This window comes from Phoenix dactylifera, chromosome 8, assembly GCF_051530095.1.
Source record: "Phoenix dactylifera cultivar Ajwa chromosome 8, Ajwa_hap1_PhDact_Kaust_v1.1, whole genome shotgun sequence".
In the NCBI taxonomy this organism is placed as follows: Eukaryota; Viridiplantae; Streptophyta; class Magnoliopsida; order Arecales; family Arecaceae; genus Phoenix; species Phoenix dactylifera.
The window spans coordinates 1,312,497-1,331,048 of record NC_143197.1 but is presented as its reverse complement, the minus strand read 5'-3'; the positions used below and the strand labels follow the sequence as shown (position 1 = coordinate 1,331,048).

General features: G+C 40.1%; 1 protein-coding gene across 1 annotated transcript; it reads right to left on the bottom strand.

Moving 5' to 3' along the window:
* Positions 1–9,525: 9,525 nt before the first annotated feature.
* On the bottom strand, positions 9,526–15,063 carry LOC103703458 (protein spotted leaf 11-like). The gene is made up of 4 exons (XM_017841912.4): positions 14,468–15,063; positions 11,849–11,965; positions 11,229–11,660; positions 9,526–11,133 (listed from the first exon to the last, which is right to left on the bottom strand). The coding sequence occupies exons 1-4, from the start codon at positions 14,768–14,770 to the stop codon at positions 9,955–9,957; spliced, it is 2,031 nt and encodes a 676-aa protein (XP_017697401.3). The 5' UTR covers positions 14,771–15,063; the 3' UTR covers positions 9,526–9,954.
* Between the last annotated feature and the right edge of the window lie 3,489 nt (positions 15,064–18,552).

The window sequence follows — 18,552 nt, the reverse complement described above, 5'->3', positions numbered from 1 at the left end:
CATAGGTTTCCTATAAACTAAGCTTCTCTTCAATGTTATATATATCCTCATATTGGAGGCTGAAAAATCCCTAGTATTACGTTTCCCACAATTTAAATGTCATGATGTTAGTCATGAAGCCTGTCCTCCACTACTAAATAATGCTTTCTAATTCAACTTAGCATTTTGTAGGGCCATGTTATTATATATATACATACATATGCAAATGTAATATATGCAGATATGTAATACGTGCGGGTGTGGAGAGAAAGAGAGCGAGACAGGAGAGTGAGAGAGACCTAGATTATCAGCTATTTAATATATTTAAGTTTAGTGCAAAAGTTTAAAATAAGAGCTATGAGGAAAGTTGTGTATATATATTACGGTGATGGACTGCACCTGTCCTCTTTAATTTTCTAAAGTTTTGATGCTGTTTGTGCTCATTGGCTACAAAACCTACATGCATGTGCATGCATGGACATCCACATATACAACCAGGACAGAGCGACAGCCACTTTATTTGAGCAGTATACTGTTGGATTTGATTTCGGCTCTGCCTCATCACTACTTATCCTCTCTTTTCCTCTTTAATCTGACCCATCATTGAGACTCGAATATTTATGTACTCAGACCTGTATCAGAAAACCCAGTGAGAGAGTGCGAGAGTGCGAGCTAGAGAGGAGAGCGGGGGACTGGAAAGAAGCCAAGATCTCACTAAAATCCATGCAGCCCCAAGATTTCGTTAGAATATTTAACCTAAGACCGACGCCAGTCGTAGAAGAATACCCTCACACTCATGTACTGGAACAAGGAAAAGAAAAAGGAAAATACCAAAGAAGCAAAAGAATAGGGAAGGCAAAGGCAATGGTGAAATGGCTAAAGACTCCCTCCCTTCTTTGTTTTTATGGGTCCATGCCAGAGGGAATCTGGGTTCCTCTCTGCTTTCCCGAGGACCAAGGCAGTCTATCTTGCCATTCCCCCCCACCCTTGGTGAGAATAAAGGCAGCCTGCCCATGTACAACTAAAAAGGGAAGAGGGGGAGACAGAGAGAGGTCATAGTAGTAGAAATGGAACCTGTGGGAGAGATGAGAGGAAAATAAAGCAAGGCAAGGGCAAGGAAGGGCTTTACTAGTGGTGCAATCCAGTGGAGAAGCGGCTCGGAATTCCAAGCAAAATCCTAGGGCGTTACCCTTGTTTGGTCTGATGAGTAGCAGGCCACATGGTTATAGAGAGGGTGTTGGTGGTGCTAGTGTGGGCATACACCGAGAGAGAGAGAGAGCAATAGGCCTGAGTGAGAGGAGGGGGGGGGGGGGGGGGGGGTCTTCTTCTGTTTGGGAAGCAGCTTTAGCTTTATGAGTTGGCCCTGCCCTCCTTGGTGAAACAGGAAAGGGAAAAAGAGAGAGAGCGAGGGTGGGGAAGAGATTCCCATGCTCTCCGCTTCACGTTGCCTCACATGAGCACTATCATGGCCGTAATCGTACACGATCTAGCCTTCATGGTCTGATAATATTAGATTCCAAGTATGTGCTATAGTATATATTATGCTTGACGAGAGAGACCTCCCTTATATTGCTTCGGCAGAGTTCATTGATGGCGATCTTCACTTATTTATGAACCTTATAAGTTGGACTGGTTTGGCCTCTTCCTTTATATATATATATATATATATATATATATATATATATATATATATATGGGATGTCGTGTCTAATATGAGCCTATGTTGTGAAATATAAAAAGACGATATTAAAGAGTGAAAGGTGGCGCTGACAGTGTTCGCGTGTGTGTGCGAACAGAAGGAAAGTACAACAGAGAAAAAGCAATACCAATAGAGATTAGACCGAAAGAGCTTCGCGCTTGGGCGTGGAGGATGAACCTAGCCTTAATTAAGACCCCTCATTAAAAAGGAAAGGTTCTCGTTACCGCGCTCGAGGAATAGACAACCCAGCTACGCTGCTACGGCCAGGTTCCGTGCATCATCTCTCCTGGGTTCTCCCTCGCATTCAAGTATCAAATGATGTCCACAATATGTGCTGTTATTGAGCTTCCCTATTGATTTCAGCAATGAATGGTTATGATTGTATGTGTACAGACAAGCAGGCGTCCGCATTGCACACACACGGAGAGAGAAAGAGAGTTCTTATTTGATTACATATTTAATGACTCTAAGCTACATTACTACTTGAAATCTCTCAGCAGTATTATTCGTTAAATTTGAATAATAGTGCATAATCTCTCATATGCATGATGTAGATCTCCTCAGTAGATTAATATGTCTCCCCTAATTTTTATTTTTTGAATACAATATATGTTTATAAGATATAATTATATAACTAATGTTTAGCCAAGTTTTAGATGATTGATCTAGGCTTTTTTTTTTACCTAAATCAACATGCTTTAACAAACTAAGTAGTTAAATTGGATTATTACTAAAAATTAAAAGAATTATCACAAACTACAAATTGTTTATAATGTTTTTTTTTTGTTTGTTTTGAATAAGTATTTTGTTGATTTAATTTCCTTTTTATATTTCTATTACTTCTATTTCTAATATGTTACATGTGTCAATTTAGTTCGTCATTAAAAATTGGTTTGTTCAGGTCATTGAGCTGACTCACCCGACAAATCATCACATATGTGATGTGCAAAGAGACAGAAGCTAGAATCTTATTATAATATTTGTAATTCAAGTTTTCTTATTGTTGATAACTTCATGAGTTATATAAATTGAGAACCGATACTATTGATTATATATTTGATTCATACAATTCTCGGTATATAGTTTAAGTAGTATAGTGTAAATAATTTTTCCCTGCCTAGCTATATATGTAGAAGGCTTGCTCACTTGTATCAACCTGACCTCCCAACAACCGAGCTTGAAGTAATTGGTTGCATCAAGCCTTCTACATATATAGCTCCGAGTTTGAAGTAATTGGTTGCATCAAGAAGCATGGGAGAAGGGAGTTTTTGGAATGGTCATCGCAAGAAAACTTGCACAGCCATTACTGGTACGTGTAACAAGCAATGTCCTCGTGATTACAGAGTTCACTTTAAACAAAATTTTATCCCTTCATCTACTCTCGCGTCAATACTTTCCCTGACAAAACAGTCATGACCACTTCTCAAAAAAGGAAAGCAGTCACAACTAATCTTTTCAGCGAACATTGTGCGGACTCGCGTGGACCATTTCTTTTGGTAACCATGGTTGGACTAACCCTAACCGTTATATACATCCTCCCCCGAAATTACTTTTAGCATATTTAATGAAAGGTTTTAATGAGAAGAATTCATGTGCTTTAAGTACTAGTGCTACCAAGTATTCTATAGAAGCTTATTGATATGGTAAAAAATGAGCCTGATAACATGGCATGGCCAGATCGATATAGCTTGCAGTCAATATAGTAACTTAGATATACTGTAAATGCTCTAGGGCCATCAAATTGGGATCACCCTTGCCAACCCAGAGGCTGAGAGGAGCAGGCTAAAAGCAGCCGACTTCCGAGGTCATTCGCCATCTGATATAAAGTCCTGAATTTTGGACCGACAGGTTCTCAATTCGGCATGCACTCCAAGCCGATATGAATCTTCTCACCTCTGCTGATGGTTTTTCCACTTTGCACGAAAAAACATCCCCTTCCATCGCGTCGGGAGTGAAGATTATCATAATAACCTCCAACGATTATGCCGAATCTTTAATGCAATCCTAGATGGTTGCAGCACGATTTCAAGTTGTTGAGATAAGATTTGTAGAAGATTTAAAATTCCACAGCTATAAATAACCCATGAGCTCTTAGAAGAAAGGCAATCACCAAACCACAATTGGAACGGCACTGCCACTTGGATTCCTCCTTCGTTTCCACATAAAAATCTTTTCTGACTTAAACATGCATTGGAGGGTCCAGTCGGAGCCAATCCAATGAGTCCTCTAACCCCTTTATTGTCTTACAGATCTATGGAGATAGCCCATGTCATCAATCTAGAGATCGCCAGCAACACGTGTTTAGACATAATCATTACAGAATATGATGGCTATTGTTGTGGTTCAAACAATCTATGAGATATTTTGTCCCACAATAGATTCTACAGCCTTTAATCGAACTGTTTTCAGGAATTTTTCTATGAATAAATAAATAAAGTGGCATCTTGTGATAGCAATCTTATATATTATGAGAATTCTTTATTCTTAGTGATTTGAGTAGGTGAAGTTTATGAAAGGTGCCTATAGTCATTTTCATCGTGTAACATGAGGTAGGTATACCTTCTTTCTTTCATTGAATATGGGCATATTAAGCATGCTAATCCTATTCATTTTCAACAAGATCCCAAATCTTTCAGATGATATCATATAATCTTCCAAAAATATCTCTAGTCAATTGTAACCTAGGCGTGGTAGGGCACCACAAGCCATTTTCCGAAGCATACACCAGTATTACCAATATAGATTATCTTACATAAAACATGAACGTCTTTAAAATAAGAGAATGCTCAATTAGCTATTTTTCACAAAACTTCTTTAAAAAACCTAAATAATGAGTTTTACAAAAAATATACTGAGAAGCTATTTAACACAAAATCAAGTTTTATGATTGTATTTTCTAGATTTGCCTCTTCGCAAGCTTTGCGGCCCTTGATTAGAACTCCAAGGATCCTCGAGGAGCAAAAGGATTGGGAAGACAATAGAGAAAGGCTCAGAGGAATATAGAACAAGGTAGGCCAGTCCAAGACAGGAGCTTTGATGTCGCCATTGATTTATTTCATAGTGGAATCTTGGAATGCTGGGGTTGATTGGAAGGAACCTTCACATTGATGCGGACGGGGTGTGGGTGTTGAGGACTTGTGGGGTTGATGGAATGCGTGAGCTACTTTATAGTGGTTGGTTAGTATTTTTGCATCATCCCCGACTAATCTTCTCTCGTAGTCGTAGGCTGAAAACTTTGGAGAGTGGGGCAATAATAATCCATGGTAGCAAGGCCGATTGCACGAGTACAAGTCGTAGGCAATCAAATTTTCTTTGGCATATATGTTCACCACTATCTGAAATTAGTGTGGCCATCTACAGAGCTACACTTTCACATAGAGCAGCACTACATGATTTATATCAAAATTTTGAATAATTTTGTTGGATTTGAAGGAAGCTCCCACAAATTAATAACCCAAATGTTAGTTGTCGGTCTTGATTATAATATGTAAAACATGTGTATATGTGTGTTTTATTGTATCAAATACTTGTCATTTAGATGATATAGATGGGTACATACCTTATGATGCATAACTTATTATGTATATCATGTAACGCATACTTAGGAAAGCAAGGTTGGGTTCAAAATCTGCTCAGGTTGGGCCTAGATCGCTTAGGAGTAAATCAAACAAAATCTTTGTTTTGATGATAAAATCAAACAAAGTCTGATCAGTATATAAATGCAGATATTGAGTGTCTGCAATCGAGTGGCTGTATGTTTTTTTCTTTAAAGAAGAAATAAAACCATCCCCCCTAAGTAGTTGATCTTTAAGGTAGAACAGGGCTTTTCACAAATTTTATGAAATTATTGATCCAATATTTTGACCACAAAGTAATATTTTGCATTGGTTTTAGAGGTTCTGACAAGGGCCCTGAGTCGAGCACACATTGCCAGATTGGCTTTATCAGTATTTGCTAAATCCTTTAAGAAATCATTCACCATCCACCTAGGTGCCTGTCAGCTCAATTAACTGCGTATGACCTTTCATATATTTTGGAAATTTCACATCAATAATTTGAGATTTTTCTTTTAAAAAAAATCATACAAGAAATTGCTTGTTCTAGTCAAAGGACATTAAGATTTCCAAGAAATCATAAAGCTTTTGAGTCAAAAAGAAGGGGAAAAAAAAGAGCAAGAGCTGCCATGCCAGTATTGCTCTATTCCTGTAATTTCTTACTGCTTAATAATATAAATCCCTTTCCACCTAAAAGCTAAATGTCCTGTTTTTTTTTTTTTTTTTTTTGGCTTGTTTACTTTTTCATCCAACGACCCTTTTTTTTCTTTTTTTATTTTTCTCTTTTTTTGCCCTTTGAGATAATATGAACTCTAATAGGGGGCGAAATGGATCGTCCAGCTCACAACAAAAAGGCCACCCAATTTTGGCCCAATAAACGCTAACGCTGACTGGTTGAATCCTTGGTCCGGCTCAGAATCATCCCGGTCTCGGACTCCGCCAAAAGCTCCATCGACCTCCATATTTCCCGACTCGCCCCGACCGAGCTCGGGGCGACCGCTTCAGTAGTACGCCCTGACCCTCGAGCTCGGAGCGCTCCACCGAGTACACCTCGGAACCTGCAGAGCTGAGCTATCCTTGGCACTCGTCTAGTCGACCTCGCCAAACGCATGATACGACCTCTCAATGGGTTCGGCCTTGCCAACAGTCGCACCCATGTGTGCTCCCACGCCCTCCTACGTGGTCGTACATTGCAACGCCACCGCGTCACAATTCGATAGCTGGCCCTCGATAGTCAAAGGACAGTACCATGACTACTCCGGCCATATCCTGTTACGACTGTCAACACCTTACCATTCTCGAGAACAGACAGCGCCACACATCACCGGCCAGTCTTAGCTACACGCCATTCGATTCAGAGCCACCCTCCTCTCATGATGAGGGCGGACAATGCCTCTACCACTTGGGCCTCTCTACCGGGACTACAAATAGTCCGGTCAGGTAACTTCTAAGGGACTTTTTTAGCTGGACCAAATCTACTCCACTCTAACTCGATCGTCGGAGGGCCCTCACCGGAAACAACGGTGAGGCTTTGTGCAGGTCCGCCGTCGCCACCGCCGCCGCCGTGCAAGAGGTGGCCCCGTCTTCTTCCTCCAAACGACCGGCAGCTCCCTCGACTCCTCCGGCGTGGTCATCCTCGGGCCAGATTCGAACCACAACAACCTCATTTCTTCTTAATTGAGAAGGTATTATCCGAAACTTGAATAGACTCTTGCAAATTGCCAATTGAGCTGGTTTATTCCACATCCTCTTTCGATCACGAATCTCCCATCTTATTGCAGTTAAAAAGTTGGTAACCAAGCCATTGAGCTTGTCAAACTAGGTCAGAAGGGTAGGCAAGAGCAATTTAGTGGGTCTGTTTCCTTGCAGATTCTTGCCGTGTCCATTGTTGCCTCCTTCGCCTCCCTCCCTGAACCTTTTTGTAGTTGCAGTCTGGGCGGCGGTTCTCTAGACTTGTAATCCTTTCATGTCATTGATAAAAGTTTTATTTTCACAGTTTCATGTCTGAGTTTATTGTATGGACTTTCTCTGTGCGGCTTCTATTGTCCACTATTGGCACGAATTGGTGGCTCCTTTGTGCAGGTGATACTGGAACACGGCACAGGTTTGGTGCAGCAAAAGGTTGGGTCCATGATAAAGCGGTCCTCTTGCCAATATGCCTGTGCTGGTGGTGCTTTGTCCTTGATAGTACTTGCTTCTCACCTGCTTTTGAGTCCAAATGGGGTTTTAGACGGGGAGAAGTCTGTGGTTTGTGCAAGGAGAGCTCTTCTGGCCCAAGCGGGCACGCCATAGCTAGGACACATCTTGATAACAAAATCTTGTGCTTGGCTGAGGGTGAAAACCACAGCTACCCTTGTGGGGTTTGAGGCATATCATATGGGTACAAATGGGAAAATTCTAATTGTCCCCCGTGGACATAATAGTTTCAAGCTCATTAATTATCCCCACCAATAATAGGGGTCTGATATGCAAGAATTAAACATAAAAAGAATGAAACAGTAGAAGCAAAATATTTTCTCAAGATGCTCAAGTTTGCAAGGAAAGCGAAAATTTTTGATAGTATTATAAAAATCTCTCTAAATAAATAGATAAATAAATAAACAAAAAAAATCTCTTAAGAATTTCTTTCTTTTTTTTTTCTTCTTCTTTCTTCTGAGGAAATCAACTCTAAGACTGGAATCGTTCCAACCGGTCATGCTTCACAGCGCAAGCAATATGAAATATTCTGCATATCTTTTGACGAATTCCTGTTTCTTTCTATGTAAACGAAGGACTTGAACAAGATTTGACTATGTCATCAGCAAAGGATTAAAAACATCCTCACTGCCATTCTTCCAACAACAACAACGCTGCAGCTGACCTGATATTTAAAGTTGGATTCAGACTTGAATGCAAATGGTAGCATTTTCCAGAATATTTATCCAAAAAAGTTCATCCATTCTCACATGAGATTTGAGAACAATGATTTCATCACATCGTATTTTTCTGGTTAATCATGACAAGTCATTGTATGAATGATAGATTGTTCATTGTTGCCACTGCTCTAAATGAAGTATTGAAGCGATGTAATAGCGAATCAGGCCCAATCTTCTTTCTCCACACTGGCATCGATAAGTGCCTTGGTTAAACTCAATATCCAGCAATTCAGATATTTCTACATGTTCTCATCCTTCTCCCTGCTTTGACATTACTAGTAATATAAATTCCTAATCAATTTGAATGGTTCCACTGCGGCTACGACCAAGTCATTTGGCCATTTTTGGATAAGCTCAACTGCAAGCCTGTACCTGCAGGTAATGGTCCTTATCACAACTAGCTGTGGTTGCCATCAGCTTTACCAATCCATACCTGCCATTCAACCACATGACCCCATTGTGATTACCAAGCTTCAAGTGATAGCATTATTTTAAAGTAGTCAAGTAGGCAACTCACCTGGCTTCGAAGAATGCTGGCAGTTTCCATGGCCGCATGGATTTGGACCTCGTGTATGATATAACGGTCACAAGTGTGCCGCGGTAACCTTGTTTGATACTGGAAAAATATGCACCAGATGCATCTGATGCCTTACTATTTTACCTACCCGAATATCCTGATATTTCAGCTGGAGTCGACATATCCAAATTTCCATTTTCATTTCCTTTATACCTTGGCAGCATCAAAAATTCAAAAAGAACACAAATATCAAGCAAGAGACCAGAAAAGGAAAAGCAATTACATATTCAAATGATCAGCCTTGACTAAGCTGAATTATGAGCCGCATACCTATGAAGCAGACTGCATGGAGATGCGAACAGTTGTTGCTCAATCCATGCCAGTAATTCCAGACTTCAGTAGTATGTCCACCGTCAGTTCTGTGGACCACAGGTCTTGCTACCACTCCTTTGAACGTCTCATAATGACAGAGGGCCTAATTGCCTTTTAACCTGAATCATGATGGCCTCCCTCAGTAGTTGTCACAGTGGCTTTATTATATCCTATAGTAAACAGTCAGTGATGATTTATTTGCCAATCACCATGGAATCTTCAGAAAAAGAAAAATCCAATAAATATTGCTGGTTTGCTCGAACATCGCTGTTAAATAAGAGCATGCAGCTTTCAACGTCTAATTATCAGAATCTATTGCATATTTTTATATCAGTAGTTGGTGCATTTCAGCTTTTAAAATCATCTGGACAGAAGCTTTCCGAAAGAAATTTCAGAACGCTTACCTGACACATGCAAACAGAATCTGAACTTAAATTAGTTGATCAATCCTCCAGTTCTGAACTGGTCATCAAATTTGAGACAAGCATGAAAAGCAAGCTTAATCAACTATCATATTAAGCCAGATGTGGCAAACAGAAAATTCCAGTTCAGAAAATATAATGAATTAAAGTAGCACATCTCTGAAAGCTTTCATCAGTGTCCGTAAATTGTTATTTGGCGATATCCTGGCTCTGGATCCCATTTTAGCAATCAGAGGCATTTCCTCCATAAAAATCGAGGATGTTACCTTACAACATAGACATGGTACATTCAAACGGTTTACTCTTCAAGACTATCCCTCCATTTCCTTACTCTTGAAGGCTCTATAAACCTTCCTCCAATTACATTCCCCAGCTAAAACATTACAACATCACATAACTTACAAACCAGCATGGCAGGTGATCTTCCACCTCCCACCCTTTGAATCAAAACAACCACCCTTTCTCACCTCTACAAACAAGCCAGCAATAAGATACCTCACAAATCAAGAAAAGTTGCCAAAGACGGAGACCTTGACTGCTCTGTTGGTGACTGTGCCTGTGCCTGTGCCTGTGCCTGAGCATGAGCTTCAGCTTGTGCTTGAGCTTGCTTTTGCTGTTCCAGGAACCTGTTCATGCGCTCGAGCAACTGTGCTGCCTTCCTTTTACCCCTGTCTGTGCCACTCTGTGCTAGTTCCTCCAATGGACCCATCACCCCACGCTCCTGTGCCTCAGCCAAATGCTGCTGCTGCTGCTCCCCATTACAAAGGTGCACCAGAACAGCTGCTGCATTCTCCTTGTTCCTAGGTGACCCACTTCTTATCACCTTCACCAGCACGGGCACTGCCTCAGCAGCCCCAATTGCCAACTTACCCTCAGGGTGGCTTGACAGAATGGCCAGTATAGCAAGTGCCTCATCCACCATCCCTCCTCCTGGCTCTGTCAGTAGTCCCATTAGTGTTGGGACCACCCCAGCCCTCACAGCCTTTCCCTTGTTACCTTGGTATATGCACAAGTTGAATAGTGCTGTTGCTGCATCCTTCTTCCCTCGTTGGCTGCCCTCACTTAACAGCGAAACAAGTGGTGGGATTGCCCCAGAAGCCCCAATTGTTACCTTGTTCTCATCGACCACTGAGAGGCTGAAGAGAGTGGCTGCAGCATTCTCCCGTGCTTCCATGCTGCCCCTCTTTAACACGTGAACTATTCCAGGCACAGCCCCTGAGAAGATTATTTTCCCCTTGTTCTCCTCGCAGATGGAGAGGTTTAGAAGAGCAGTAACTGAATGCTCCTGGGTTCGAGCATCAAATGTAGATAGTAAACTCACAAGAAGAGGTATAGCCCCAGCCTCAGCTATACAGACACGGTTGTCAGCATTGCGCTTAGCAAGGAGGCGAAGCTCGCCGGCAGCCAATCTTTGGTCTTCAATATTTTGGGAAGATAATTTACGGAGAAGTTCGATAATTTTAGCATGCTCACCTGCAAAGCAGGCTGACAGGGCCTTGTCAGGTTGAGTGCGGCGTTTAGGTGGATCCATGCCATTGGCCTCACACCACTGGCTTATGAGGCTGCGAAGGACATAGTTTGGGGTTAAGGATGTGTTGCGGAGCTTCTGTTGCGTCTTGGGGCACGTGTCATGGCCAGCCTCCAGCCATTTCTCGATGCATTCCCGCTCGTAAGTCTGTAATAATAAAGTAAGTATATATAACTGGAAACCCTGAAGCATGTAAAAAGGCACACACCAACATAGGAAAAGATCAAGAATCATTCAGCGACCTGCCCGGTGGCTACAATTATTGGGTCTTTCATCAGCTCCAACGATATAGGGCAGCGAAAATCATCTGGAATGACTGGAACTTTGGACTTCTCATGAAAGGGAAGAAGCTTGGGAATTGCTGGCGTGCCCATTTCTGGGTTCTGAGTCTGCATGAAATCTTTAATCTTCTTTAATAGCATTGACATCTTTTCGATGATCTCTCCTGGATCTCCACCACTGGCAACAACCATTTCATGCAATGCAATTGATTCTTGTTTGAGATCAGATATGGTCATCAGCTGTAACTTTTCTGCTAATCTCCTTAGTATAGCTGGATCCACATTGGCATCGGTGCTCAAATTGTAAACAGATAAAAGATCGTTGTAAAGCTCATCATCAGGCATATCAAACCGTTCTTTGGCCCTCTTGAACTGAGTATGGACGAGCTCAACCTGCACAGAGTGACACATCAATTAAGCATCACTTAGAGGATGAACTGGGGTCCTACCCCATTATTCCAGTCATTAAAACACGAAGGGAAAAAAAATGAAAATATTGAACCCTCATCAATCTCCCTGGAAACAAGTGCTTGCTGATAATAATGTTAAAAGGGGGCATGTTTCTTAATGGATGATTCTACCTGTTCTTTAACTTCATCTGATATATCAAGCTCATCAATGGAAAGTTCAGCCAATGCTTGTTCTAGTTGAGAAATAGCTTCCTGGAACCTCGTCAATATCCTATCCCTCTCCAAGACCTGCAGATACATAAAACAGATATCATTGCTTACACCATTGCACCAAATGCACAACATACAAGTGCAAGCAGACAGTAATCTTGCTAACACATAATGATCGGGTACTTCACCCAATCAAAAGTTACAAGCCAAAATTTAGCATGTTGCTAAAAGAGAGGCTGATGTCTCCTTTCATGAGCTTTCACTCGTATGAAAACAATGCATCTACTGGAAGTCTAAATGATGTTCAAGAAGCACATAAACCAGCACAAGACAGTTAAACAACAAAGTCCAACTTAAATGAAAAGCATCATTGTGGTGCAAACAGTTCCAATCAAAAGAAGTGAACAACATATTTGTTACACAAGTAAACATCATTTTGGAGAGAAGAACCCAGCTCTTACTTAGATAGTAAATAGAAAGGCAAAGAGAAAAAAATTATATGACCTCATAACCAGTCAGAGAATAGTGCTATAAATTGATATAACAGCCTGTAATCTTGTTGATAGACAGTAGCAGTGTTCCACATAAACAATCTTTTGTTGCTTGTATATGATTGTGAATTGATATTATACTGTGAGTGCATATATTGGTCCTTCCTTCTGTGCAGTGTCTTCCTCATAAATCTGATTTAAAGGGATAGTATTTTGGTTCAAACAATAGTCCCTCATGTCTCATCATATTTGAGCCTGCAGGAGATTGTAAAAGCGACAACTTGTGAAATGACTAACCAGCCATTCATGGAATACTTTGCTGGATTGGATGAACCTATAGTCAGCAGCCAGCTAATTGAATAATGCTTGGAATTTTTTAGAGTTGAGGGGCTTCTGATTTATTTTTCCTGCAGCCCTTAAAGGTCGATGTTTAATCAGCGAAGCATGGCCATCAGGTCCTTCGCCCCTGCTTTATCAATTAATGATGGTCCAAAAATCTAATTTCTAGCAACACTCTACAATTGAACCACCTCAGTCCCCACAAGTCCTTTAGCTAGTAACTTTTTGCTTGAAGTCAGCAAATACTAGATCTTTAAACGCTTTTGGTTTCATCATTGGTTGCCCTTTCTGATAGTCCTAGATCTGGTTGGATTAAGCTAAGGTCATATCCTGCTCCAACGGGACAGAACGACCACAAGATTACTTTGACAAACCAAGTAACCAGTAATTCCTACGAAAGATTATTTTGACTTGATTGAAATTGTGCCCTGGGTCCTAATTTGGCTGTATGCATGAAACTGTCATTTACCTAGGTTAATCCATGCCTGTAAGAACAATCATAGATCCTTTGATGGTAGGAAACTGGATCTTCCAGCTAGTCAAAAAATGCATTTGTTTGAGTACGCGTGCTTGACAATATATAATTATGCCAGCCACTAAGCTGCACCTTTCATTCTATATCATGTACTTTTCTTTCTGCTCCCAATGGTCATTCAAAACTTTATTATCAAAGTAGAGTATAATATAACATGAGTGGTGGAAAAGGTCAGATATCACAAGACACAAGATTCATGCCCAAGCACAACTGATCTACTTCTATTAAAGAATGGCGCTCCACATACAAGTCAACTGATGCAACAATCACCACACAGCATAGTAAAGCAAGCTTGAAAATTTTTAAAAAATAGCCCTTTATCATTCTCTTGAAGCAAGGTCTACATGCAGCTGTAAATTAGTAAGCCTGAAAAGATAAAACAAACTCCCCGAAGATCTGTCTTTTCCAGTTGCCTGCAATTCAGAAAGAACCCACTAACTGCTGGAGGATTTTAATCAATTCATTGGTGAAGAGACTATCTTCATAATCAGAACATATCCAGAAAAGAACCTTACAAAACGTTATGACACTCTGGATTTACAGTTGACTCGCAAAAATTAGCACAAATTAAATAATTTAGAAGACTCCAAATCGAAAAATAACTTCACAAAAATTGAATTAATATGAAAGAAAGTGTGCTGACATCCAAAATCCATGTGCCAGAATCCTTCAAGATCGCCCTGTTTAAAAGTTTCTTCTGACAATTAATCTCATCTTCAACTTCCATCTCCATTTTTAATATTTATAAGTTGTCCTGGCCAGGATTTAAGACTGAACCCTATGGAATTATTGTCATCAGAGGCATACTAAACCACCAAGAATCATAACCAAAGTGTTCTCTACCTTGAGATTACATTAAATCTACTCTAGATATCAAAGAATACACAGATGTCCAGCCCAAATACCTTAAGAATGGGAATCGGATGAAAACCCTAGATACTCCAAAACCATAATTTTGGCGAGTAACAATTCAAGCAAAAGCCAAGATCCCATTTACTCTTTGCTATAGTGGCAAAGATTGCTTCGTTTTTAAAGAAGGATCAGATCAATAATGACCCAAATTAAAGTAAAGCAAAATAACTTTTTTTGGCCGAAAATAATTAATACCAATATTGCAAGAAAAGAAAAGATAAAAGAAGCCCCATTCCACCGAAACAGGAAGAAGATTCAACTTAAGAGAGGAGCTGCTGCTAACTAAACGATTCATCAGCATACCAGGAAGATCTTGCTCCCTTCGCTCCCCAGCCGGAGGAGCTCCTTGGCGGAGTCAAGCGCGCGATTGAGCGGGGCCAGCGTCCCGGCCGCCCGCTCGGGGATGGGGTCCTTGCTCTCCTTGAGCTCCTCCAGCATGGGCGACAGCAGCTTGATCCGCCGCGCCAGGTTGCAGAACTGCCTCTTGTACGCGTTCCGGTAGTCGGAGAAGCCCGCGATCTCCTCCACCGTCTCGATCACCTTCTCCACCACCGCCCCCGCCCCCGCCGCCGCCGCCACTGCCGGGCCCTTCTCTCTGTCCTCCATCGCTCCCGCCGCCGCCGGATCGGATCGGGCTCTGCTCCACCGACCAAAACCTATAGATAGACCGAGGAGACTGCGAGAAACACCCGTAGTTGGTCTACTTCCTGGTCCTCTTTTCCTTGATTTATTAATTATTTTTAATGCCTAGTCTTTCTTTTTTAGTCGGCGCGGCTTGTGACTTGGCTTAACCATTACTGAAACTGCAATGGATTCTCTACAGCTTCATATCTCTCGCTGTCTAGAGGGAGTCTCCTATGCAAAAGTAAACTCGGAGCTTTATTTTGGAGGAAGACTCTACAAAAATAATTAAAAAGATTCTATAAAAGAGGTTAGGGGTACTTGGCCTTTGCTTCTAGAAGATATTTGACGGCAAATAAGAAAGTGTGATGTCTTTCAAATTGTGTACATATTTCGAAAGATGAAAAAAATTATTGATTGAGTTGTCTCCTTTACTTTTAGCTCTATATAGTATTTTATACTTTGATTCAAATGATAACACTCATGTGACCATAAATGTGCGGCGAATAAATAAAAAGTAGGTATTTACTAATTACTGCAACAAGAATCGTATGATTAGCTCGAGGAGATCATGATCCATGCGAATCTTGAGGCGCGTGGGATCCATCATCATCCAATGGTCGGTGGACGCTACAGGGAGCCTGTCGCTGGTGCCGTGCAGCAGCCGCTACTAAGATGCACTCGTGGACAGCAAAGTATTGCTGGATCCTTGTGTCAAGATTCGTGCATATTCCGAAAGTGACGCTCTCCTGATTTTGAGCCACATGGAGAAGAAGGCAGGAGAAAATAAGGCATGCACCTCTCCGCTCCATAACGTGACAAGACCTTCCTCTTATTTTTCTTACCATTAAATGCAAATATTAATGCTTTAAGAACGGCATATAGTACGACAAACTCTTTCAGATTATTTTATAACAAGTCTTACTAACAACAGCTTGTTTTACTTTTATAAGAGCCACTGGTGCTTAATAGATATCTCAAGCTCAATGCATGATCAAACAATTCCAATATGGTATCATAAATAAATAAGACTTCTTTTTTTAACTAATTACATGATATTATAACCTCTCTTTAAGTAAATAAGTTCGGGCTGCATCTTTGGCATGAAAGAATGGTTGGATTTCTTTTGTGGACATCTATTGAGTTGTACCCATATAAATTTCTAATCACTTCAAATTGTCTCATTCATCAATTCCCTTTCTTTTGGTGTGGTTGCCTTGATGTGCTTTGATATGGCCAGGTTACTGCTTCTTGGCATGGCTATGGGCTCATTTGGTTTACGCAAAGCATATGTTTTTATATGCATATGATTTTTTAAAAGTAGATTTCTGAAAAGAGGAAGTCTGAAAAAATACTTTTGGCATGTTTGGTTGACAATGAAAAAATGATGGATTTTCAGAGTGCTTATGTTTAGTTGACCATCCACTTTTCTGAAAAAATTATGTATAATTTTTATTATACTTTTAATAAAAATTAGATATTTAATGCCTCTTTAATACTGAAGGGTTTATTTGAAAAAAGATAAAAATGAAATAATTTTCGGCTCACAGAGAAAGTAATATTTCCATATTTCTTATGGCAAAGATTTTTTCATTAAATATGGAAATCATATTTTCATGAAAATATAATTTTTCTATCTCTATTATTTGAAAACTCTAATCAAATAAAAAGCATCTTATTATTATTATTATTATTATTATTATTATTATTATTATTTTTATCCCGCGAACGGAACGAGCCTTATATTTATTTCTAACACGAGCGGTCCATCGTGCATGAAGACGAGGTTTGCTTTTACCGGCGCGGCTTACAGCTGGGCTGGGCTGCGAACGTCAGAGGAGCGCCGGAAGCCGTCTCGGATCCAGGAGGGCTAGGGCTTTAATATTAATTAATATATATATATATATATATATATATATATATAAAAAGATGAATAATAGCTGGAACTGGAAGGCTGTAGGGGCCCACCATCGCCGGCACGACGGAGGCCGCACATGGGCTGACGTGGATTCTTCGATGGCGCGGCCCATCCATCACGCCATGCTGCCCTTCGTGTTATTTTTTTAATTTTTTTTAACAACGAAACTTCTAAACCGAGTATAAATATATCCCATAAAATTAAAAAATAAAATATTCCGAAACAAGTGCTATCTTATTAACGAATCAGTCCCAGAATTCTGCTCAAATGCTAAGCTACATAAATGCGTCTGGTCATCAGGAATATATTTTTCTGGCACTTTTCCGGATATCATGCAGAAATAGGGCCATCTGTCCTAAATCTATCCAATGGCCGAGTCTACGGCTTTATTGCCTACAATAATTTCAAAAGCCTTGGCTATCTCATCCAACCATGCATCTTCTCTCTTTTAGGTGTATTCCTTTTTTTTTCCCCTTTCTTTTTGATAATTTAGGTGCTTTGTTCATTTGATATTATAGAACTCCTCAGCATATAGTTTAAAACATAAGAAAGAAAGATAATTAAGAACCAAGATAAAAGCAAGTCATGTTAATTAAAAACTACAGCCGGCAGCAACTATTGTTTCAATTTATTGCTTCTTTAGGTCTCTGTAACATTTCTTGAAAACAAACCTCGGACTGCTTCAAGCTTGAAAAGCCCCTCTATCTTTCATAACTCATTGAGAACAAGTCATTCTTGAAGCTTGACACGCTTTTCATGTTAGCATGACTTATTTTTGATGATTTACGTGCTGGGTGATTAAGGAATTAGTTGCCCACCCTTATGTGCGTATTCCCAATGATTCCCATGTAAATCTTGCTCTTGCTCAGACTCTCGGACTTCCAAACTTCTGATTTCCATTGAGCAGTATAAAGAAACCACCAAGATTCCAGGAGCAACAATATCCTGAAACAAACCTTTTCCCACGCCATTGTTCTTTGTTATGAAAGGCATTGCAATTATTAGCACCAATTAGATAACTAATGATCCTGAGAATAAGGATGTTGTTTAATTGACTTGATGCCTAGTAAACAAATTAACATGACGACTTGGACCAAACTTTAAGGCTGATATATTGACACTAATTTTTCTAGATCCGGACTTCTAGTCATGGATTTGGCATCCATACTTGATCGAAGCATCCTCCGGCTAGATATGGCTTAAATTTGAGTTGGATTAGGCCAACGAAGATCAACCTAACTTCAGGTTCGGACTAATTAAACGTCTCGAGAGACTTAGACTGGCCTTAGTTGTTTGCCTGTCTTAATTTAGAATATACAGCCCCAAGCAAAGTCAATATTTATGACCAATGGAAAATTCAAAGAGAATCCACCTTTGCTCCAAGATTGCCTACAAAATTTAGCATGTAGACTTTTCCCCCTCATATACATACATAATGTCTATTTATGTGTCAATATCTCTGATCTATTAGATTGGTGACTTGATACAAATCAGCCGCTGAAAATTAATTTTATTAACTTGACAAGAGTTATTATTTCTTGAATATTTTTCTACTAAATAGTTTATTGATATATAAGTACGTTATGATGATTTTGTCTTCTAAAAATCAGTCGGAAGGTGAAGGAAATGTTCAAAGACGACTTTGGAAATGAGATTCCAACCAAGAAGATGAAAGGCGCCAGATGCCTAAGCTTACTTGTGTAGAATTAGTCCTGAAAGCAAATCAATGCTTTTTGTAGCCTAGGTTTACGCTTCTTCATGCTCTTATTTTCACGTATATGGGCCTATATGGATAGATTCACTATTTAACGTAGGAACCCATATGGGCCGGCTTATGGGCTAATTTAGC